The 24499-nt window shown below is 41.8% G+C and overlaps 1 protein-coding gene across 13 annotated transcripts in view; it reads left to right on the forward strand.

The window, feature by feature from the left end:
* CADPS (calcium dependent secretion activator) overlaps window positions 1-24499 on the forward strand; it is a 206109-nt gene that overhangs the window by 137561 nt on the left and 44049 nt on the right. For 4 of the 13 annotated variants that reach the window (XM_072934705.1, XM_072934712.1, XM_072934706.1 and 1 more), the window contains exons 16-21: window positions 235-358; window positions 2771-2839; window positions 3697-3714; window positions 12756-12862; window positions 18330-18486; window positions 19442-19583. In XM_072934705.1, coding sequence (XP_072790806.1) covers window positions 235-358; window positions 2771-2839; window positions 3697-3714; window positions 12756-12862; window positions 18330-18486; window positions 19442-19583 — 617 coding nt within the window. The remainder of the gene's footprint in view (window positions 1-234; window positions 359-2770; window positions 2840-3696; window positions 3715-12755; window positions 12863-18329; window positions 18487-19441; window positions 19584-24499) is intronic. The other 9 variants (XM_072934711.1, XM_072934715.1, XM_072934718.1 and 6 more) reach the window with 3 other exon arrangements.

The following is a 24499-nucleotide window of genomic DNA, read 5'->3' on the forward strand; positions in this document are numbered from 1 at the left end:
TGTCGTACCCTAAAAAATCATCACAGACTTCAGGGCATGCCATGCAGTGTAAATACAGGAGGGGAATAATACAGTCCCACATCTCAGGCTGGCCAAGGTCACCTTGTAGTGAGTCCTGTGATTGTACACATGCCCTGAGAGCCACACAGCACTAGCATAGGAATGGATGTTTGTGCTGGGCTTGGAGAAAAGCAGTTCTGTGTGCCACAACAAATCAGATTTTCTTGTGTCAAGGTTCTGATGAAAGACATAGTTACTCCGGTCCCTCAAGAGGAGGTAAAAACAGTCATCCGTAAATGCTTGGAGCAAGCAGCTCTAGTCAATTATACTCGACTATCAGAGTATGCCAAAATTGAAGGTAAGGCTCTTTCTTTCTGAAATTACAATTTTTCTCATGTTTCTAGGTGTCAACTTAGGTGGCTGGGAACGCTTTAAAAGAATCTCATTTGCTATTTACTCTTTTGTCGATAAAACTGTTGTAATTCAGAATCATTTCTGTGTTGTTGGCTTCGGAAGCAGTTAAGAATGGAAGCTATGCAAATCATTTCTTTTTCTGGAAAAGAGAGAGGAAACAGTTAAAAAGAACTGTAACTTTTTTTCCTTTGATCGTTAGTGCATTTGGCCAGTGGTGTAGTATTCAGACTCACGTTGTGGTTTTAAAAAACAAATTGAGAAATACTTGGGATGTCATCTTTACAGCTGAAGGTATACTGCAGTTAATTGCTTGTGACACTTCAGGAGACAAATGAAAAATAAAAAGCTGAAAAACTGTTTAATCTATGTTGAATCATTTGTAGCCAATTTAAAATGTCTTTTTTTTCTGGGTGTGTTTCATTGTCTTTGCAGTTTGCATTGCAGTCATTGATCAGTGATCCCATACTTGCATCGGATTTCTTTCTTGTCACTCTGAATCTGGCAAAGCTGATATTTTTGACCTTTTAAGTTATGGGAGAGTAACAACCAGTGACCAGAGACACATGTAGCCATCAAAAAGACATTTTAAAGTTTGCTGGAGGATATGTGTTACTGAAGCTCTCTGACTCAGTCATTCTTTATGTGTTATCAGTTTATGTTGGTACCTTGTTGGCTGCTATTCCCAACTTGAAACTCCCACCCAACTTTTTCCAAGTTCCCGATTACTTAAACCTGTGTGTTCCAAATGAATGGTATGTTCTGCTCTAGACTCTGGGTTTCTGTCATGTGTGATGTGAAGCTTTCCCACAGCCAAGATTATTGTTGTATGCCTATAGGACAATATTGAGAGGAGAAAAAAAAAGCCCAAACTAAAACTCTCTCTGATTTGTTCTTAGTTCTTGTTTACATGAAAAATTGGGTTGTTATTATATGGCAAATTGTCCAGGTTCTGTACATGACATGTCCTCTCTTTTTCCATTTTTTTTCTGTCTAATGATGCAAATTGTGTACCAGTGGTAATGAATTCATTGTTATGCATCCAGTGAGAAACACTTAAGAATTGGGCACTAAAAGGATGTTTATCAACTCTTGACTTGGTAATGAGTGACAAAAATAGAGAAGGAACTAAGGTTTCATAAGCTCTGTATTGTCAGTCAATTTATCAAAGTACTCAACTTCAGAGGATACTTTAATTGGTGTATTCTGTAAAATGCAATGTTTAAATATACTTGACAAGGATGGAGAAGGACTGAGAATCAAAAACAGCTTTTCTGTTGATGGATGCTTCTACCCAGGGCTGGCTCCCTTAGGTTCTCTGTATAAATATTACTAACTCGTTGGTAAGATTTGCTCTCTTCTTTCAGATAAATCTATGCAAAAACAAACTTTATGATCTGTAAGTAAAAATGCATTCATTTCCAAAGTAGAACAGTTAGTGTGTATTTTTCCTTTTGTGCCTCAATTCTTCTTGGTTGTGTTAATTATCTGCCCTCTCTTTTTGCACTGTGACTTTTAGGTCTGGGAATACTTTGAAGCAACAAACCTATTTTTTTTTTCCAGCTGCCTTTTCAGAGAAATAGTTCATTCCACACTATCTGCTCTCTTCTGCTTTTCTCCTCCTTTATCTGTGATTGGCCACAGCCACTTTTTGATGCTATTTCTACAAAAGTGGTTGTAACACCAATTTCCAAGCATGCTGGGATTGTTAATTTGGACAACCCAACATCCGCCAGCTGCATGCATCAGGTTTTCTCTCATGAGCATAGTCCACTGTGTATTCAAATACTTCCTTAGAAGAGCAAATGACAATTTTACCTTGGTAAGACACATTCCTGTTCACTGCACATGGCTTTGAAATCTTACTTTTGAATGATATTTGAATAGCCACGTGTGTAAGGCGCTTTTGTCGGAAATGCAGAACCAAATCAGTGGCAGCAGTGCTTGAGGCTATGCTTATGAAGAAATACCTGTGAAAGCCTTAGATACTGAAGGCTGAAATCCTTAGTATCTTGGAGCCTTAAACCAATGAAATTCTACTTCCCTCTATTCATGATGTTTTGATCATTATATTCTTGCAAACAGTTCAGAGCAAACCTCAGAGCAAACCTCTGAGTCATGGTCACAACCTCTCTTGTGACTCATGGGCATGCTGAATGGTTAATCCACTAGATCTCAAATTTTAACCCTCCTTTTTCTTTTTTTTTTTCTTTTTTTTTCCTTCTTTTTATCCTGTGTGTATCCCAAAATACTCTGTGGCTTTCCTTTTAACCTGATATGAAGTTTTCCTCTGACCTATAGCCTGTAACCTCTTTACCTCTGACCTAAGCCTCTTGCATGCCCAAATCCTCTTTTATAGGGAAAAAGAGAGAAATGTATGAGCATCCTGTCTTCTGCTTGGCCTCTCAAGTGATGGATTTAACCATTCGTGAGTACCTACCACCCTCCTCTCCATGCTGTCCTCACTTTCTCTGTCCTCATTACCTCAAGAAAGTCCAGATCCAAACCAACTCACTCTCCTTGCTTCAAGTCTTTTAGCATTGGCTTGTCTGTTGCTTCTGTCTGTGAAACCCAGTGTGAGAAGTCCAGTCACTTTCTATCAGCCTAAACCAGGTTAGACAATTAACCCATCTGTTTGTGACAAACTCAGATTGTCTGTAAGTTCTTTCAGTTCTTCTTTATGTCCGTGACCTGAATGCATTTTTACTTTGCTTCTGTGTAACCCCAGTTTGTAAAGTGCTTGTCACTGGTACACAATCAAAAGGTAGCAGCTACGTTGTGAAGTGAGCTAGAGGTCAGATAAAGGACACTTGGAAAAAGCCATCCCTTTGCCTGCGTATAAAATCTTTACCCAATCCTGTGTATAAGATCGTATAAGGCTGTCCTTTCTCTGTACATCAGATCTTAATGTCTCCTGTCTGTTAGCTCTCAGCGAAAGGATGCACTCTACTTGCTCTCCTCGATTTTTTTACTTACTCCTTTGCACCGAGCTCTGGAGGGGACACCCCAACCCTGCTGTCACTCGGAGACCCCCTCTGTGTCCTCAGAGCTCTCCCTCTCTGGTTTTCTATTTGTGCAGCGTTTTCTCTCACCTCCGTGAAAGGAGCTTCCTTTGGTAACCCCACGCTCGGGGGGGCGGGGGGCGAGAGGGGCGACTTTTCTTTTTCTCAAATGTCATATATCACGCATAACTGGGGGGCTGTGCGGTCCACTTGCTCATTAATCCTGCATATCTGTTCTTGTTTCTCTCTTTTCTCTCCTTGTTGCTTTCTCTCTTTCATATAGAGAATCAAAAGGACGCAGGTGAACAATTGTATATGCATTATAAATTGTTAGGACTGTTGAGTTATATTTATTTTGTTTTCTATTTTCATAGCTCCTTAAGATATGTACTCCTTCAGGCTGAAAATGGAGATGCATTGATACTTAAGGAGTTAATTTGTGCTGTCTACATAATCTCCTTTTCCTCCTTTCATAGAATAGAGTGTAGATTAAAAATACCCTGTAGAGATGTAGTGCCTTCTTAGGAGACAGTTGTAGAGGAGAATCTAGTCTTTGTAAAGAGAAGGTTTCTTGTTTTTCAAAAGAATTGCAGCTGATTTTGGGTGAAAAAATATTGGTGATTTGGCCATTAATTTTCCACACCTAACAAGCACATTTATAAGTAAACTAACGTTCATTTTTGGTTTTCATAACTTCTGTTTTCTGCCCTGATGGGAGGACTGGGTTTTTCTTTATTTCTTTATTTCTATTTATTTGTTAATGTGTAACAAACAATCTGATGGGACAGAAGTCGTGTTTGTCTCTCGTTTATAACCTGTGGTGACATGTAACAAGGCAAAGGCTCAGCTCAAGTGCACATCTCTGCAAAAGGGATGGTGGAGCCCTGCAGCCCCTCTTCTCGTTTCTGTTGTACCCCAGAGTCCGAGTTCCAAAGTCCTTGAAACTTGAACTGTTCATTTCTTTTTGTGAGTAGATTGTTCTGTTTTGTGGGGAAAAATAAAAGATCTGGTTGATTTCAGTTCTGTTTGCACAGGGAAATTGCTTTAGAAGAGCAGTATTCTAGAGGCTGGGCCAGGTTCTGGTTTCCCCAGACATCCTTAGCTCAAATTTGGCCCATAATCTATTGCATCATAGTAAAATGAATTGTAAATAACAACCAATATTTAGAAAATTGAGACTAATTTTTCCTGCAAATAAATAAAATTAAATAGAACAGTCCCAATTATTGCCATTAACTGTAAAAATTAGAGTGAGCACAGGCTGTTGTGCATTAAGCACAATAACTACATGGAGCATCGTGCTTGCTGCAACACCCTGTCACGTGCCTGCAGTTTAGAAGTTCAGAATGACATTCCTATGGCCCAGCTTGTTTAAAAATAACCTGTTTCTTCCCAATGCTTGGAGCAAGTGAAAGGGCAGAGGGAGTTGTGATTCCACTGCTTTGTGCCCACAAATCTCCCTTTGTTTTAAATAAAAAATTTTCAGGCAAGGTCAGCAGGACTCACTTGAAACTGGTTCCTCAGCTTAAGTGGAGTCAAAAGTGACTGGGGTTTGGCCTGACTTTTTTATTTTGCCGGAAGCAAGAATAAAAATAAGACGCTGAAAACAACTTCTTAAACACACAAGTGTTACCTTTTGGTTCTCCTTTCTCCTGAGAAGTGTGCAATCTCTTGCCTTGCATTAAAATATTGAAATAGAACATTAAACAGAAAACTGTGCTAAAAGAATTAAAAATTAATTACTTTAATTATTAATCAGACAAGGAACAAACACTCAGATTAATAATTGTAACCTTTTAATAAATATTTATTTATATAGGTCAGAAATACATAATTATTTTAGAAAATAATAACTTCTCCAATAATAACTTCTTCCTTATATATGTGTATCCCATGAACACAAGTGCACTTTGCACTGCTGGAGTTGGGTACAGGCAGCTTCAGAGGTGGTGCCAGCCAAGGCAGTAATTGTCAGTTTGACAATGGATTGTGTTTGGTGTAAGACTGGGTGGGGGGGTTCAGTTTTCAGACTGAGTAATTCTCATATTGCAATTTGGATTTGGTCTGTGTAAGGAGAGGTTTATTGTGGTGGTGCTGAGTTGGTGCACAGAGATGAGCAGTGAAGGAGACAGGTCTCACCTCGGTGCTTAGTGCCAGAGTGTGGGTGGCAGAGCAGTGGCATATCTCGTGGAAAGTAGCTGGAGAGCAGAGAGACCTACTGAAGTCCTATTGCTCTGTCCCCAGGGCAAATTGAGCTATCCAAAAATACCAGATTTTGCTTGTCCAGCAGCCACTCCATCCCCTGTGCAGGGAAGGAGTGTCCCAAGGCACCACACCTCACCATGCTGCACACACTGTCCTCCCTGGGAGTGCAGCTGGAACCCGGTCAGTGCTGCCCACGGGGCAGCGAGGGGCAGCTGCAGTGCCTGTACAGAGGCAGACATGTCCCAGGTGCTGGGTGCACCCATAGCAGAGGGACTGAGCACGGCAGCTTGGGCTGCATCAGCCCGAGCTGGCACCAGCCTTGGAGCATCTTGATGGTACACTCGCCCCAGCAGGCGTGGAGGGCGTCCTCCACCGAGGAAGCGGCTGCAGGAGAGGTTGGTTTCAGACTAGAGCAGCACAGCAGGTTGTTAAGAAGCAGTGGCATTTTCCAAGGCAGCCGTACTGGCCCTTGTCACAGTCCCATGCTCACTTTACGTCACTCGCCGTCCCTATTTCTGGATCTCAGCCTGGGAAGCTCTGTGCACGTATCTGTAACTCAGCTGAGGAGCTGAGCTGCCTGTCAATTGACCAGGTCTGAGGCAAGGACAGATCCTGTGTGATCTGTCAGCCCAGCCCCTGCTGGGCAAACACTTCGGCATTTGTGATTATTCACAAAGCTTAAAAAGAAAATAAAATTGTATCATTTGAGTAAGTAAAAATGTAAAATATATTAAAACATCCATCTTTGTGTGCAGCAGTGGAGGCTGAAGTCATTAATAAATCCTATACTTTCCCTCAGGCACAACTGTAACTTCTACCCATGTGTGCTGAAATGCTGCTTTATTTGTTTCCTTCCTTGAAGTGGCATTGGGCTGTGTTTAACAAAGAATCATTATGCAGCTTTCAAGATTTCCTCTTGTCCTTTCAAAGGCAGTGTCTAAAGCAGTACAAAGTTATTGCAAAAGCTTCAAAAATCCAGAGATCTGCATTTTGCATTTCTTTCTATGAGTCTCTCACCAACTGCGGGAGCAACTTGCTGCCTGGGGTATGAGACACAATTCAGATAGGCACAAATTCTTCTCTAGGCTCAATAATCATTAGAAAATCAGGAGAGCAGTTCTCTCTTGAGAATGTTGAGGTTTTGAGGTGAATTGGTCTCTCTTTCTGAATTTGGAAAAAAAAAATTTATGATTTTTTTTTTTTTTTACTTTAAAATAAAACATCTTATTTTGAGAGGAAAAAATACCATCACTGAAATCCCTTTCAGATACACACAAATTAATTTTATGAGTATAATAAAAGGCTGCCCTGCCTTGTCCTTGGGCTAAGTCCATTATGCTTTATAGTTGTCTTGAGAACAGTAGCTTTTTATATCATTTTGATGATTGGCTCAATCATCAAATGAATGCACACATAACACTTCGATGCTAAAGCTTTTGGCAAGGGTCATATATTTTTAATTATTATGAGGAAATAATTTAATCAGTGGGTACGCTTCTAAAAAATATGAAAAGTCAGTAATATTCATCTCCTATTGCAAGTGTAATTCTTAATGTTGCTGATGTTTTAGTAACCCATGTAGTAGAAATCATGGTGCTGAGGTAAAAATACGTAGTTTGAAAATTTTCCAGTCTGTAAAGAGTCACACACAATGAATTGTGTGCAATATCTATACCCAGTGTAGCACAGACTTATCAATATACCTGTTATTGCAGGTTGAAGCTCATTGCAAACACAAACCCAGAATTTTTCAAGTAATTTGTGCTTCTGCAAATATTTTATGTGCCAGTATCATGCAGAATCATAAAAACCTTTAGAAGAGTTTGTCCAGGAAAGCATTTTGTCAGGCAGTAAGAAGCTGCTCCTAGCTCTGGTTTCAGGGACAAAGGTGTTTAACTCTTACTCATCTGACAGACGCATGAGCAGCAAGTACAAGAATATTTCTGATACTGAACTGGCTGTAGCGAGGGATCAGAGGGGAAAAGGACAGGGGGAAAAATAAAAGCCCAAGTGAAACAAAACCTGCCACACGCTGCAGCTGATACTAGCAAGTGCGATAAAACCCATCCAGCCTCACACATCTCCCTTGCTCTGAGCAGGAGCTGAGCCACCCCTGAAAGGGACCTCACATCACCTCCAGGTCGTATCTGAGACCTGGACCTAGAGAAGTGTGTGAGCTCTAGTGCCTCATAGTGCACGGCTCTCACAATCTCATTTCTGTTTAAATTTACAGAGAAAATTAATTCCTTTCCTTAGCCAGACCTTAAATCTTTTAAATTTTCTTGCAATAAAGAGAAAGAAGGAAAAGCATGAGTTGGGTCTCATGGGTGTTCAGTGCCCCCAGGAACAGAGAGAACTCTTCACCTCCAGGTGGTTCTGCAGCCATCATGCAAGAGCCTTGAATTTGGGTCTAAAAAACTGAAATGTGTGAAAAGAGCTGAATATTTGTGCAGATTGGGCCAGATCAGAATTATATCAAGAGTTTGTTGCTTAGCCTGCTCCAGTGCCTTGTGGGAGCTTGTTTCCAAGAGCGGGTGGTAGTGGGGGGATGCCAGGAGCAGGGTAAGGTGCTGGAGGGGTCTCTCACAGGCCCCCCAGAGAAGTGAGAGCCACCCTGGGGCACTGTGCTGACGACTGCACAGCGGGAGCCTCCTCCAAGCTGTTCTGTACGCGCTGCACCAGCGACTCGTGAAGATGCTGCTGCATCTCTTGCCTTTTCCTCCTCCTCTTTCTCTATTAATGACTTTTCCCTAGGACAGAAAACACTTGTGCTAATCAGGCCCGTTCAACACTCTGGAGTCTGGATGTCTGTGAAGCCTAAGAGCTATTTTTGGATGGGTAGCTGTTAGGGATGCAGGGGCTGGACTCCACATTTAAGGATGCTTGAGGGCTGCAGTGCTGACGTGTGCAATGGGGTGCAACTCAGATTAATTTCACCTTGGCTTTGGCACTCTTAGGAAGAGCTCTCTGTCTTTGCCACCCCCAACTTTGCCAACCAACAGACTCCCCTCAGTGGTGAGGGGTTCCCACCCTGTGGTTGTCAGACATGGGTGGGAGAAGATGTGCAATTCCCTCTCCCCACCATCCCTTCCTATCCAGAGACCTTGGCACAAACTTCTCTCCATAGCAATGGGCAGTAAAATACTCTTCCTACATTTGCATATCAAGCTCAGGAGCAATCAGTGAGTAGCCAAATTTAATTCTTGCTTATGTTTTAAAGCAGAGTGAAAGTCATTAGGCCAATGCCCAAAAAGCAGTTATTTTTGTCACTTGAGGCTGAGAGGTTTGTTTCTGGGGACAAAGTCCCCTTGGTAAATGTTGAACAAAGACCAGGATTACTCCAGAGATGAATGAATAGATTTGCTTTTCCTGTTGTAAGAAAACAAGGAAAAGAAAGAAAGCCAGTAGCTTGAATCTGACAGTCTGAATTAACCATTACACAGCCTAAAAGAATAAAAATGTTTGTGTGTGTGTGTGTGTGTGTGTGTGTGTGTGTGTGTGTGTGCGTGCACATGTGTGCATTGTGTGTGGTTTTATGTATGTATGTATGTGTATCTATCCCTGTGTAAGGAGAGGGGCACCAACCTCACACTCCTTGATGGTTTACTCGAATATTCTTTATTATAGTTTGATAAGTGTTATAGTTCTGTGAGAAATAAAAGCAATCAGAAATCTCCTTTGCACAAGCCAACTGATTTTTTTTTCCTCCACTGGAAAATGCAAGCAAAATGGCAAGGACTTTTGGCAATAGAATGTCCAGATAAATATGCCAGATTCCTTGCAAATGGCATGATTAAAAATAGTCACAATGCTGCTAAAAACTGTTATTAAAAGGAATAGAAACTATTGTGTTAATATATTCACAGCATATAATTTATTCTCTGGGTGTATGTAAAAGGAAAGGCTATTTTCTTTGAATTTTTCCTATGCTGATATTGTAAACTATATGACAGATGGGTCAAGTCCTGATTGCAGTATTCTAACATTTGGAATAGCAAGTAACATATTTGATAGAGCTGGCAAGTTTTTATATATGATTCAACCCAGAATATAAAAGCCACTAGAATTCCAAGTTGAAAATAATTAAATGAGCTGGAAACGATCAGGAACCACACATTTTTAAGTGACAGATTTTTTTACATGTTTAAATTGCACAAGAATATTTTATAGCTCCCTTTAACCAACAGTGACGTTTAATTCTAAAATGTGTAATTGATATTTGCAAAGCAATTAATTCCTATGGCTCATTATTCTATTGCTAAACGTGCCTAAGCATTGGGGAGCTGACTTCAAGTTGTGTTTTTTTAGTTCACCTTTTCTGAATTCCAGAGTTTTAACTGAATTAACCCATCTCAGTCTCCTCGTGTGACTGTGCTAAGTGTGGTTTCAGACTTGCATTGAATTTTTAGCTTTCTGATTGCACAGTGCCGTAGGACGTTCGAATCTGCTGACTTCTAGAATATGTGTTGTCAAATGGTGTCATTATCGTGTAATACCCCAAACACCGATAAGCAAAAACCCGGCAGCTTATTCCATTTGTATTTGATCATTTCTGCTTATGTTCCTTTTGAAATTTCCATCTTTTTGTCACTGTTTATGAAGTCATTTGTCTCTTTACTTTTGGCGTCTCTCTCTCCGTCATGCACCACCAGCCCGTCCGCCCAAGCCTAAGCCGCCGGCTGGGCCACCCTCATCTCCTCAAATGCAGACTAACATGATAGATCATATGCTCAAAGGCATGGCCAAACAGCCGCCAAGTACTGTAATAGTCTTCCTTTCTTTTATTCAGTGGTTTGCTAGTCTAGCAGACGCTCGTGTAGCAGTAGAAAGCTAGTCCTCATATGCAGCTTTATACATACTAAACACCTAGTGCGACGTGGTAGGTTTTAGAGATTTAGAGGTAGCATTTATTTCAAAATGTCCACATTTTTTTGTCTAGCAATGTCTGACATATGCAACATTTTCAAATATCAACGTCAGCACAAAATAACATTGTTGTTGCATAACATTTTGCATGGAAACTATAAATATGTATGAGCTTTACATGATGTTGGATGAAATGTTTGATAAGTATATCGTATACGTTTCATGTAACTGTCAGTGCTCCAGCTATCTTAGCAGAATATTCTGATGTATAGTAACTTAACCAGGGAAATATTTAAAATAAGAAGGAAAAAAATTAAGATTGACATCTGCTGGCTGCCAAAGTTATATAAGCATCAATATTTTCTTTAAAGACAGCATCTTTGAGCAGTTGTTCTTATTAACACTTTTGTCTTTTAGTTATATTTGAGTGCAGATCAATGTTGCAAATGAGAATGGGCCTGATGCTGCACTGATCAATGGAAATGCTTCCCCTTGGCATTGGAGGTGCAGGAACAACCAGATCTTACTGAGGGACTTGTCTTTGGGCTCCTTTGCAAAAGGAAGTGGTTTCTACTTCTTGTAGCCATTGAGGTGCTGGATAGTGTAGGACAGAGACTGAGGAGTTAACCAGGAGCTCTCCAATTTCTGTATTTGCTCACTAAATTATATTAAGGGGAACCTTGAATTTTTTTTGTTTGTTTGTTTCCACTGATACAAGAAACAGCAGCAAAACTGCAGAAGAAACACCCAAGGCCCTTATCTATGCCATAAATCAGTAAAACTTTAGAGTTCATTTGCGTGGTGCTTTACCACCCCTCAGCCAAGCTGAGCCCCTACAATGCCAGACTCCAGCTTGCTGAGCTCCTCCAAAAACCAGCCACATTTGGGACTGTCCTGAAACATATGGCTTTCCTTTTTATGGGAACTGTGTTACCTGTAAACAGGTATTCAGGGGAACCTAGGGGCTGGCAAGACTTTGAGGGGGAGAATGAAGTCCTGTAAGCTCCCTGAGCCTTCAGCAAGGCAGGGATTTCTCCCTGGGTGACCCAGTCAAGCAGAACAGGATATCTTATGCAACCTCAAGTTTCTGTCCCACCAGCAAACAAGACCAAAACACCAGGAAAAAAACAGGGTGTGTGGAAAGCTGGAGCAAGATGCCCTCTGAGTACTTGGCCTGTTGGCATATGGATCCCAAGGGGGCAGGTCTCCCAGTCCACTCCTGCTCTGAACAACCGTCTCAGGGAGGGTTTGCACACCCCAGGGCAGTGAGCTGCCCTTTGATACCATGGAGAGGCCAAAATACCTATGGATGCAGAGGTATGGACTGGCTGTGTAGTGAAATGCCTCTCTTTGCCCTTGCTACTCAGGAGAGCTGGGACTGGGACCTGGGTGTGAACCAGAGAGACACGTCTGTGGTCAGCTCTGCAGAAGCTGTCGTTCAGGGAAATTGTGGTTATTTTCTTTACCTCTACATTATTTCTAGTGAAATGCTCTAAATGTTCTGTATTGTTAGCACCTCATATTTTTATCGTGCTATTAATAATATAAATTACCTGGAAGAAAATAATTTAATTATTTTTTTGAGTTTTCAGAAAACACTGCAAAATAACATAGGTAAACACCAAGCTCCAGGATTTAAACTCTTTGGTTTGTTTTGCGGGGTTTTGTTGTAAACTTGCGTCTCTTTTCCCATATAAATCTTACCCATGAGTGTGGGATTTACCACTTTTTACTCCCTCCAGCATGCATAATTCCTGACCCTTGTAGAGTTAAATCCTGGAGCAAGAGAGACCTGCAAGTTTTGCTTTTAGAAGCAGGTGACATTTAAATTGCTCGACTCTGACAATTTATTACAAGTGCAGACAGATTTGTTTGAATTGATCTTCTTAAAAGAATTTTTAGATAATATAGATATGATTCCTATAATAGCATCATCTACATTGAAGGATACATATTGTTCATAGATTAGTGGCCAGATGCTGTCTTTAGGGAATGTGATGTTCTTATTCGAGCTAATAAAGTGCCACCATAAAGCAAACCAACTCTGACAATATTGTGAAATTTGGAGCTGGAGCACTGTATTTTCATAGTATAATAACGAATGTGGCTTTCTGGTTTGCTCAGTACTAATTATATAAGCATTTAACATATGCATGAAAAGATCTTTAAAGCTGCAGAATATTATGGGGTTTTTTTTAACCTCTAAAATAACTCACTGTTCGTCTAGCTTTTCACCCTGCTTTCCTTTTAACTTGAGTTCTTGTACTACAGAGAATGTAGGCCGGTTAGTCACACCAGCTAAAAAGTTAGAAGATACAATACGTCTGGCAGAGTTGGTAATTGAAGTCCTACAGCAAAACGAAGAGCACCATGCAGAGGTGAGCAGCGTCCTCGGCGAGGTCGTGTCCCCCCAGGTCTTCCACAGGATCCGGTGGGAGCTTTGTATATTTGTGTGATGTCTTCCCAGCTGGTGCTGGGTTACCTTTTTTAAAAGCTGGAAGTACACTTGAGTACCATGAAGGCAAGGTGCATTTCAGGAGGAATGTGTTTTCAAAGGGGAGGGAGGGCTAAAGGATGAATTAATTGAGTTGTACTGTCCTTGATGTCAGTCTGCAGCCTTTCTGACAGTGCCAGCTTGGCCAAAATATTCACCACCAACTACCTGCAAGAGCAAGCCTGTCCTCTTTCCAGAAAGGTTGTATTTCCAAATCATGACCTGTGTGTGTGCCTCCAGCCAGCATGAGCGGGGTCCCTGCTGCAGCTGCTGCTCCTGCTATCCGGAGGGGAGCAAGGGAAGCTGCAACAAAACAGAACAATTCTCCTTTCTGCCCCTTGTCAGGTTGTTTCCAGGGGTCTCTGTGGGCCCCTCCAGTACGTGGTTTCCTATTGGCCTGTTCTGCCTTGGCTGATTGGTAATACCTCTATTACTAGTCACAGAGGTTAGGATGAACTATGCTCTGTTACTCATTGTCTGGGTTATTTAAGGCCTAATACAACGACTCTTAACTCTTTGAAGCACCTTAACAGAAAGATTTGTGTATTAAAACCACTGAAATCATGTCATAGTCAAATATACACCAGAAAATTGTGAGGCTTGATCCTGGAAACACTTGGTCCCACGGGCAGCTGGCATGGCTGGCTGTAGTCCTGCTCTCAGCACATCAGGACATTTCTCCCTGAGCAGGTGATGTTGCATACCCATGTAAGTATTTGCAGGATTGAGCCCTGAGTTCTCTGTAAATCTGGTGCTCTTGAATGCGTATTGAAAAGTTAATAATTTTAAAATTTGGAGTGAACAGTTATTATTTATGACTGTAGGTATTGTTGCACTCTTTTATTATTTTCTCTTTTCCTTCCCATTGATATATAGATATAGATATACTCACAATATTTTGCATTAAGAGCATTTGATAAATAATTTCACAATCACCTAAAAATCATTCCAGTGTGTATTAAATATGCAGTATAGTGTTACTTATTGATAATACACAGCAATCCACAAAACCCAACTAACGCCTGATTACATATTTAAATTTCCTCCCTGTTTTTCTACTGTTCATTCAATCTTGGATGATCCTGGCAGGGGAAAGAGGTATGTGACTAAACCGAACGAAACGAGTCACTCCTGTCATATTCCGTGCATGCCCTCTCAGTGCCATGTTTCCTACTGGGATTTTACCCTGGTTGCCCTCGCTTCCGTAACTTTGACCGAGGAATGTAACAGCAACTTTGGGTCGGCTGCTTGCGGAGCTGGTGGCCTGACACAGGAGGGTAAATGTGGCATAGCAGCCCAGTCCATGCATGCAGCAATGGGTATATTTTACGAGCGCTGCAGTTACATCCCAACACAACCCTACCTGCCTGGACTCGCTCCTCAGCCTGTTGTTACCTGTTGTTTGCATTCACCCAACCTCTAGTACACTGTGGTGGAGATGGGCTAAGTACTACACAAGTGCCTAGAATGGTAGTGGTCTTCCTCTGGTTTTGTCTGTATGTGCCTTGTACTGGATATACAGTATTTATATGTAGAGAGAGAATATATGAGGTGAAGAGTGAAATAAACCTCCTTTTCACTAAAGCAATGGGTGCTTGAGAGCATTATGCTTGTGCAAAAACTGTTTTATTCCACTCCTCACCAGCACAGGCTGGATGTACAACCAGCTGGGAAGGAGCTGTTTTTTAAAACACAGCTTATTTTGAAAAGAGGAAGCAGTTGCAGGACCAGTCACACTCAGCCAGCCATGCTGCCAAGATCCTCACATGACGAGGAAGGCTCAGAACTGTTCTCCAGCATCTTTTGTGTCACAGGGTTTTGATTAGAGACAGAAGGTTAATGCCAAGGCAGATAGGAGGCACCCCAGTCCCTTGTTCTGAACGGTGACTTGGAAGGATGAAATCCATCTCTCTCCAGAAGACCGGCACACTGTTGGTGCATTTTGAATCCCTGTCCTGAGGGTGGCTGTGGCATTTCAGCAGTGCACAGGCAGTTGGCCAGCTCTCTGTACACTTTGAATTGCACCCAGGAGAAAGACAGAAGAGGCTGGGTGGTTTATCACTGATTTTTATTATGTATTGTAGCCACATTATGCTGTCACTGTGTAATGAGCACTGCTGATGTATTGCACTTTATTCCCTCCCCTCCCATATAATTATAGGTGACCTTTTTTATATGTTGTCACTCACCTGAAGAAGGTTTGACCTGTGAGGCATGACTCTGGTCTACTTTGGTTATTCAGCAGAAAATTAAGTTGCACTGCTTACTGAAGAAATGCCTTACTTTATTAAAAACAATAGTTTTTTTCAATTAACACATGCCCCTTTTTTCCCCATGTGGACATCCAGGCAGACTCCCTAATGAGAATGTAACAAATAATACTCAGAGCAAGTTCAAAAATCATTACAAGAGGAGTATCGTGTCTAGTCAGTTTGTCTTACCCATAAGAAGGAAGCAACACAGCACAGGCAGAAATAGCAGAATCCATGTGCCTATATCTGTAATCTGGGAGCAGGAGGTCCCTGGCATTCTATCATCTCTCCCATCAGATGTCTCCTAGCTCCCTTTCCCTTCCTCTGGATGACTGATGAGAAATGTCAGAAGCAATGCCATTCACCTGTTTTTAAATTTGTGTTTTCTCTCTCTATGTATACATATGTGTATATGTATATATGTATCTTAACTCCTTGAGGTCATACATATATACATGTGTATCCATGTGTAAAATATACAATAATAGGTGTGTTTGGCTAGAAAGCACACTTTTTCCCCCCTTTACATTATTATTTAAGCAAAGCAGGTAAGTAGATGGTAAATAAATGAAATGTTACCATCTTGAAGAAGGTTTTCTAAGTATGGTGTTACAATCCTGCTTACAGAAATTAGGGAGGAGGTTGAGGATCCTGACATAAGTTTGAGAATTACAGAGTTAAAATTTGACTTTTCAAGCAAAAGGAAAACTGTTAGTGGTTTGGGCATAATTTTTTTCCACCAATGATCACATGCTTTTCTTTTTTAAAAATAGTTTTATTTTTCCTTTTTTGTGAAAGCAGGTTCTTATTGCAGGACTCTGACGTGTTTATGTTGGGATTTGTTACAGAAGACATTCTTTGGCCTCCCATCTTTTCCCTTCCCCCCAGATGCCAGTTGCCATCGGTCCTTGGTAGCGATCTCTCCATGCCCGCAGACCCAGGGGCAGTGTTGGGTGGGTGCCAGCATGGCAGGCTCTGGGCACAGCCAGAGAAACCACATCAGAGCAAGGACAGCCCCTGCAGCCTCCCTGAAAACCACATGAGAGGACCCTGCACAGCCCCACTGCTCAGCAGCGCTCCTTTCCCACCCAGCTCTGCCAGCAGGTTGGAGCAGCATCAGGAGCACTCCTGCCTCTTGATGCTTTTGCTTCTTCCGTGGTCTCTCAGCAGTTTGATGCCTCCCAGCGTGGCAGTCACTGGCATCCAGCCCTGTGCCTGGCTGGACAAAGCACCAAATGTGGGGAAGTGCTGAAGGGCACTGCCCCACACCTCAGCCCCACACGGGCTCCCTCACCTTGGTTTTGGCTTTCCCAGAGTGATGACTCTGCAGACGCCCAGGGCCACTGACACCGCTACCACTGCACCCCTGCACCCCCAAGCAGGAGATGCTGCGGCAGAGCTGGGCAGCTTCCTCCGTGGGCCTGAAGCTGAGGACAGTCTGCAGACAAAGGATCTGCTGTATCCATCTTGTCCCCTGCCATGGCCACGGGGACACTCAGCTCCTGGCCTTGCTGCCTCAGGCATGCGCAGACACCGAAGCTGTGCCTTCATGGCACAGCTCACCTCCTCCACATCTTCACCCCCATTACAGGGCAGGCCCACTACTAAGATTAGTTTGGGGGTCATGTGGTTATTTTGGTTATTTGGTTTACATCTTGGATGTGCTCTGGGAAGCAAATGCCGAGTGCAGTGCCCAATCTATCCATGCCTGCACATCAATTTTGTATCAACTCGTGGAATAATAACAGGGCAGTGTCAGTCTGCTTTATGTTTTATAGTTCCAAAGACCCCCTGCCACTATCACTGGCAGTTGAGAAGTCAAGCCAAAACAGGAAAAACTATGGCAGTAACCTGTTTTGGAGGTGCTGTTCCCTCTCCATGACCAGGTGAACCAGTAGCTGGAGCTGGGCTGTGCACATCAGTGAAGTTCTTCATCAGTGAATCAAGACTGAACCCTGAGAGAGTGATAGCCCATTCTGCTTATTCATCTCTGCTAAAACACGCAAAAAATGCCCCTCCCTGACTGGCAATTCCTCTTCAAACTGATTCCTCCATTCCCGATGTCTTCTGTTTCATCTCCACTCTTGTGCCTAAGCTAGAGGTTTCTTTTTCTTGCCAAGTGTCACAAAGCTGTTCCTTAGCTCTTTTAAGTCACTGAGTAATTTCCTATCACTTCAAAATGACAGCACATGGTCCTATGGACAGCTCTTCTCATATTGCATGTTCCCAGCCAGAAGTGACTACTGAACACGCATGCATGCATTTGCAGCATTCACATCTGAGCCATGTATGATGTGAATGCCACCTCAGAGAGCCCGCACAGCCAATTTTAAGGACCCATGTGCATGAGAATGAGTTACCTCACTGATATTTTTTTGGTTTTCAAGTTTAGACATATGTTTTTCCTGCCTCTGTGAAAATATAGGCTTACCGTAGATATATTTTTTTTTTTACCTTGGCATGTTGATAGTAGAGCTTTGTAATGGGTTCCTAATCAGTAGCATCATAAAAGTGGTAGTGTGTTAGATAACCATGTAAAATGAACAGTGCTGTAGTAACTTTTACTGGTGATGTTTGAAATATCTTGAAAACAGGGTGTGAATGATTTAGGACAGATTTTAATGTCTCAGGCTTTTACTTTTTCAAGACAAATGCAAGTACTGAATCCAAGTAGAATTTAAGCTGTTGAAAAACATGTCAGAAAACCCACAAGCGCAGTGCAGACACTCCCAAATTTCTGTACTTATGAATACAAATTAGTTGATTATTTTTTCTGATAATTAGCATCATTAATGAAGTCATTTATTGTAAATTGAACAGATGAAACCTTCTCTGCTACGTTACAGCTGCATGCCTTTACAGTGGAGCTCTGAAGAGACCCTCTACAAGAAAGCTTTGTGTTAGAACAGCAGTGCCTAATTCTGTGATTAGCACTGCCCATGCAGGCTAGCGCTCCAAAGCACTGTTCTCTTTACAATAAAGGTAGTTTCCATGAGATGCGCTTTTTTTTTTTTTTCAAGATATGTGGCCTAACATCTTTCCCTGTGCTTTATTAGAACTAATACACATCTTTATTATCTTTTTCTACCAACTCTGAAGGCCTTTGCTTGGTGGTCAGACCTAATGGTTGAGCACGCGGAGACCTTCCTGTCCCTGTTTGCAGTGGATATGGATGCAGCGTTAGAGGTGCAGCCCCCAGACACCTGGGACAGCTTCCCGCTCTTCCAGCTCATAAACGATTCCCTCCGTAGTGACTGTATGTATTCTGTATTCTGATCATTTCCTTTTCAGTGGGCGGCTCAGGTTACTGATAATGCTTTCAGCCTCTCCTTACTGCACAGAGAGCTGAGATGGGTAGAGATTTACAAACTCTTTTAGCACCAGCTTGATTTTATTCCGTTGCCACTAGAAAAAAGCACACCCTTTAAATCACTGCAGGCAAAGGTGGGAAGTTGAATTTTGTTTTGCTTCATCTTCTCAAGTCTCGTGGTAATGGCTGCCTGATAAACAGGGAATTAGGTGCTCTATATCTGTCATTAAATGTGTGTTTTGTATTGTATGTGTGTACTGAATTTATTTAGCATGGAGTAAACCGGTCCTTGCTTTAAGATTTTATTGAAGGGAGGGAAATTTTAAAGTAAATGGAGGCAGGAGTTATTCAGAAGAATAGTGCTTTGTAAAATAAGACAATTCTCCGAAGCACTTGGGCACATGCTGTCAAAACCCATTTGAGGATTTGGCACTTTCCTGGGTAGTCCAACCCTCCCTGGGGAGCTGGTGGCAAAAATAGCATTGCCTTAGCTAGGTCCTAGACCAGGACCCCAGCTAGTTTTCTAAGACTATGTGAAAAAAGCCAGGGACTCATCCTCAGAAAGCAGGTTCCAGCATCATGGTGCTGAGCAACCAAAGAAATTATGCCACCTGCTAAAGTCAAATGTTTGCCATACTGTGTTTCTTACGCTGGTTTTATTCACAGGAAGTGATAATGTATTTGTAAGTTTTACATTAATGGAAAGGAAGGTTCATTGTCTGTTTATTTGTTTGGAGTAAGAAGTCATTCCTGCTGTCTGTGTCATGAACTCTGGCTCTTGTTATGTTCTTGAAGTTCTCCTGTTCACTGACAAATTCATTGATGAAGTGCCACGCTGTGGTTTGTTACAGAGGTTGTAGTAACAGTCGTGTCTTACTATACTTTTATTTATCTATTCTAGATAATTTGTGCAATGGAAAATTCCACAAACACCTCCAAGACCTGTTTGCTCCACTTGTTGTTAGATATGTCGATCTGATGGAGTCCTCAATTGCACAGTCAATTCACAGGGGCTTTGAGCGGGAGTCATGGGAGCCAGTAAAGTAAGGAAACCTCCTTTGATACAATCGGAATTTGGGTACAAATGGATGGAGATTCATATAGAGGTGAATTAGCAAACGTTAGACTGGACATGCAGAAAATGCTTTAAACGTTCTAGTTTAATGCTATAAATAGGAAGCCTGATCTCTTCAGGATTTTCAGGTTAATGAGGGAAATGGTATTGGCTTTTTGAAATGCATCACTGCCTCAGTTTGAACCGTGTGCCTTTGAACAGGGAAGCATGAAAATGGGAAAACCTTCTTAACTGCCATGGCTTTTTGGAACCCATTCTAAAAGGCCTTTTCCAATGCTGCTTTTGAACTCACATAGCTCCTTTTCAGAACAAAAAAATCTCGCTTCACTGTGTTCAGTTCCAGCCCTATAACCCCTGTGAGTCATTGCTGTATTTATTCTCAACACTTATTTTTTCCACCCACCCTGTGGGGGGGATAGTGCAGTGTGTGCCTCTGGCATCAGCCCCATGGCTGGTGGCTGCACATGTCCCCGTGTCCAGGGCAGCTCTGCCAGTCCCAGTTCCTCTGCCTGTAGGATTAGACATGCAGAAACCAAAGTGAAACATGGGCAAGATGACTCAAGCATAATCATTTCTTACATTTGGAAAGCTAGGAGTTTACCAGCAAGAAACTGGGAACCTGAGAAAAACCCAAATTGAACTCAAGAGCTGGTGAATGATAAAAATGTGACATGTGCTTTGGATTACTGTTGTTATTTCACAGGTTTTGAAGCATTGCTGAACCCTGTCATGCTTGCGCTATAAAGCCAAGTCAGATCCTACAAAGGGAAATAGCTGACTTTTCCTTCTAATAAAGATATTAAAAGAGAAAGATGGACCCTTTGCGAGCGACATGAGTCTGGCAGTGCCTCAGACTAGGAAATGGGACCAGGTGACCTCTGGAGACACTCTTTTCCTTGCTTTTTTTGTCATTCTCTAGGGAAAGTGAAATGGCACTGCACTCTCAGAGGTTGCTGTATAAAAGAACGTGTGGTCTTTCAGGGCTTTTCACACCAAATATGTTCCGTTTACAAGGAAAAGAGATTTTGTTCGGCAGCCAGCCTCCCATATGCAACCTGGAGTCTGAGTACCCAGGTTTTTTCCTTTCTTTCTTGTGCATCCTCAGCATCCGTAAGGATTCTGCCTGCCAAATCTCGGGCTTTTTCTTGACACCTGATCATCCCCTCTGTTTTGAGTGGGGTTAAGTGGCTGGCATTCAGGAGCCTCTCTCACTTTCCATTTGCTGTCTTTGGTCTGCAGGCTAACAGGATTAAAGATCCTAAAAAATCTTGTTTCAAATAAGCAGATGTGACCCAGAAAACATACAAGAAATAGATCTTTCGAGTAGGAGAATGCCATTTTTACAGCCACTCCTTCAAGCAGAATTGCACTTCGAAGTTAGCATTAACTTCAGTTTCAGAGCTCTGCTTTAGTAAAAAATATGTATTTCCTTGTCTGTTATGAAACAGAGACACTTAACTCTGTGTACCTGTCCACCTGGGTCAAGCACTCAATAAACAAATCATTCTGCTTTTTTTCTTTTATCAGAAGCTGTCATCTTTTTGCTTTTTAATGACTTCAAGGAGTTAACTATAGATGTCCATAAGTACTTGGATGTGCTACTTGCCTGTCAAAATGCTTTGTCCCTGGGTATGCCAGCATCTATCATTTCCAAGTTATGTCTGATAGTTATAAAAGATCTTTTCTTAGTGCTCTTGTGATGGTTATTCCCTTCTGGAGTTCCAGTTACAGTGTGCTTTGAGCATTGCATCTCCAAGCAAAAGCCCAGGATGGACTTTCTCTTACAGACTTGGGTATTTAAAAGATTTCTTCCAGCAGGAAAGTGGGTGCTTTCCATGAGATGCTTCTGTCCATCTGGTGAAAAGATGCACCATGTTTTTTTTTTTTCACGTGTTGATATTTTGTTCTTATGTCTCGCACACAAAAGTGTGAGTTGCAAACGCTGGCTCAACGTGATGTGGCCCGGTGAAGGGAGCACCAGTGAGTGCCAGAGGGTGGCACATACAGTGCAAAGGAAAAGAGGAGTGTCATTCCTAAGATCTTATGACATTTTTCATGTGCTGTTCAGAACTAAATGTTAAGGCATCTTCATCTTTGCCTCCTGGGCAGACCACCTGCTCCTCTTTGTCTGATCGACAGGGAACTTGCAGAAAAAATCAGGTTAGAGACTTACTCTGTTTGATTTGCCCTCTTGGTATCTACTCTCATCTCACCCCACATGTCCATACTGTACCACAGTTGAATTTTTGGCCGTAGATTCTCAAATAGTTTGGAGCAGCCAATTCCCAACCAAATTGTGACCTTCTATTGACATCTCTCCAGCAGAGCTTTTTTGGAAATCGGGAACACTGCAGAATGTTCTTCCACAGCTCTCCTCTGCTTTGGAGATAGACCTTCACATTGGGCAGCCAAGACAGATCATCAAAGCTGATCATTCTAACAAGCTTGTTGTTGTCCTGGATCTCTACAGTGCACTATGAGAAGGAAATCTCATTATCTTCTGTTAACCAAGAAATTATTCCACAACACAGAATCTTTTGAAAGGGTTTCTCTGTACTTGTGTTTGCAGTCAAGGCTGAAATATGTAGCCCTCCATAACCTGACCAGATGGCAGTTTGCAAGCATGTATTTCTTCTATTTTCATTGCTGAATACTCTGCACCTTATGCTCTGAGGAGTTAGGTATAGAAATCACAGTGAGAGAGATACTGTTAAGTTTTGAAAAAAATGGTGGGGGGAAAGCATGGACGTTATGTGCTCATGAGGGCTCTGTAATCTGCCTCTGCAGAGCTGCTGAATTTGCAGGGGGTCCGTGCCCTATAGCTAGAGCAGCTGGTGCGCTTGTATGAATCCACGCAGAGAAATGTGGAACACTTGTCCTTCGCACAGTCATCCAAGTATGCAGGATACAGAGTAGGTCTGTTCTCTGGTGAGTTGAGAGGTCTTGGAAAAGTAGGGTTTGCAGTGGGTTTTTTTCATGCTAGCTTCTCGGAGAGTGCTGCTTTATCTTGCAGCCAGCTGACACGTATGTGTGTGTGTCTCTGTGTGTGTGTCTGTTTTGAAAGATCTTTTTGAGCAAATGCTAAAGCTCATGCAGTGATGACCAATGGCTTGACTAGGACATTACTCATTGACCCAGGAGCCTCTCTACTGCTCTGTAGTCCTGGCTTTAGCATCTATTAATTGCTCACTAGCCCTTTGCAAACTATTTATAAATGTATCATTAATATAAATGTCAGAACTCGAACAATATGATTATACTAATCATTTTATAAGGTTGTACAACTACAGAATGATAGTGAAAAATGTTTCCCCTTAAAAGAAGCACCACTGTAGTGAAAGTGAGTATTTTTGTTACTATTCTGGGTGTCAGTCACAGGAAGAGCACAGATTTGACTGCCTACTTCACTAGCAAGCTCTTTGCTTCACATCAAGGCTTTTGTGAAAAGATTTGCTCTTGAGCATTTGCTCAGCCTCGACAGTGAGGTTGCAAGTGTTTATAGTGAAGGAAGAGACAGGCATTTGCGTCTTCCATCACTAAATCATTTCAGGCATCCTGTAGGAACTGAGCATTTAGGTGTGGCCAAGGGTCTTGTTCAGCTCTATTCTGAACCCAGGAGACAGCTCAGTAAAAATACTGCGATTTTTCTGCCCTCTTTTCATTGCTAGGGCAGCTCTACAGGAGCAGCCATGGTGCAACTGGACGTGTTCCGTGTGACCGGTGCTGCAGTACAGGGTGAGCACCGGGAGGTTGTGCAGGGGTACACTGCCAGTCTGTTGGCACTGAAAAATTCCCAGCAGACAGTCCAGGTGAAAGCCCCAGCTCACACACACACACACACACACACACACACACACACACACACACACACAGGGCTGAAGCAGAAGACGCCAGGAAAACAAGCGGTGCAGCTCCAGAGCGTGCGTCTCTCATCGAATGTATCGGGATCCAGTCCTGAAGCTGAGTCGTCTTAAATCAGGCAGCCCTCATCTTGTTGATGCAAATGCCCACATTCCCTGCCTGATGGCTGAGGTTATATTTAGCCATCTATATTAAATAGGCATGGCTGGCTTCTAGAAACAGCTTCTCATCTTGGACCTGTAGTTTTATGGTCTGAACAATTGCAGGCTTCATGGAACATTTGTTGGTAATATTAATCATTTTTTAGAGGTCTCACTGCAACTGTTAGTCAGATAATTAGATCAGTAGAACCTGAAAAACTGTGCATGTCAATTCAGGAGAATATTTCTTTTACATTAGTTACTGTATGTTAACATAATATACTCCATTATTTTGCTGTTTTGTTTTGTTTTAAAAGTACTAACTTATTCTTGCAACATATTCTTGCATCAGCAAAATAATGTGTTGTATAAAAGAAATATGTTTCCGTGTGAATATAGTATACTGTTTACTCTAGAAGTCATATTTTATTAATACAGTGTTTTTATTAATATAACACTGTCACTTCTTGAATTTTAATATTAAAACCAAAGGTCCTCTGATTTATGTATTTACCATCTGGCTAAGTTATTTAAGTTGCTTTTTCTTATACATTTATATGTTGTCCACCTCTTGCTATTTCTTTATTTATTCCATATCAGTATCTAACCACATGCACTGCCATTTCTGAAGATTTAACACTCTCTCAATCACTATGTAGTCTATGTCTCATTCAACAGTCATATCATCTTAGCAGCAGATACAGTATGAATGGAAACAATGGACAGCTTTGTGACGGTACTGAATTCTCCTGTTTGCCTGAAAAAGAGAACACACAGATAGCAGGAAGATAAATCTGCTAAGAATCATAGAAATAACTAGAAATCAGAGCATAGTTGTGGGGTTTTTTCACTAGAAGAAGCTTTGATTTGTTATTTTCCTCCA

The sequence above is a fragment of the Taeniopygia guttata genome, chromosome 12, assembly GCF_048771995.1.
Source record: "Taeniopygia guttata chromosome 12, bTaeGut7.mat, whole genome shotgun sequence".
Taxonomy (NCBI): Eukaryota; Metazoa; Chordata; class Aves; order Passeriformes; family Estrildidae; genus Taeniopygia; species Taeniopygia guttata.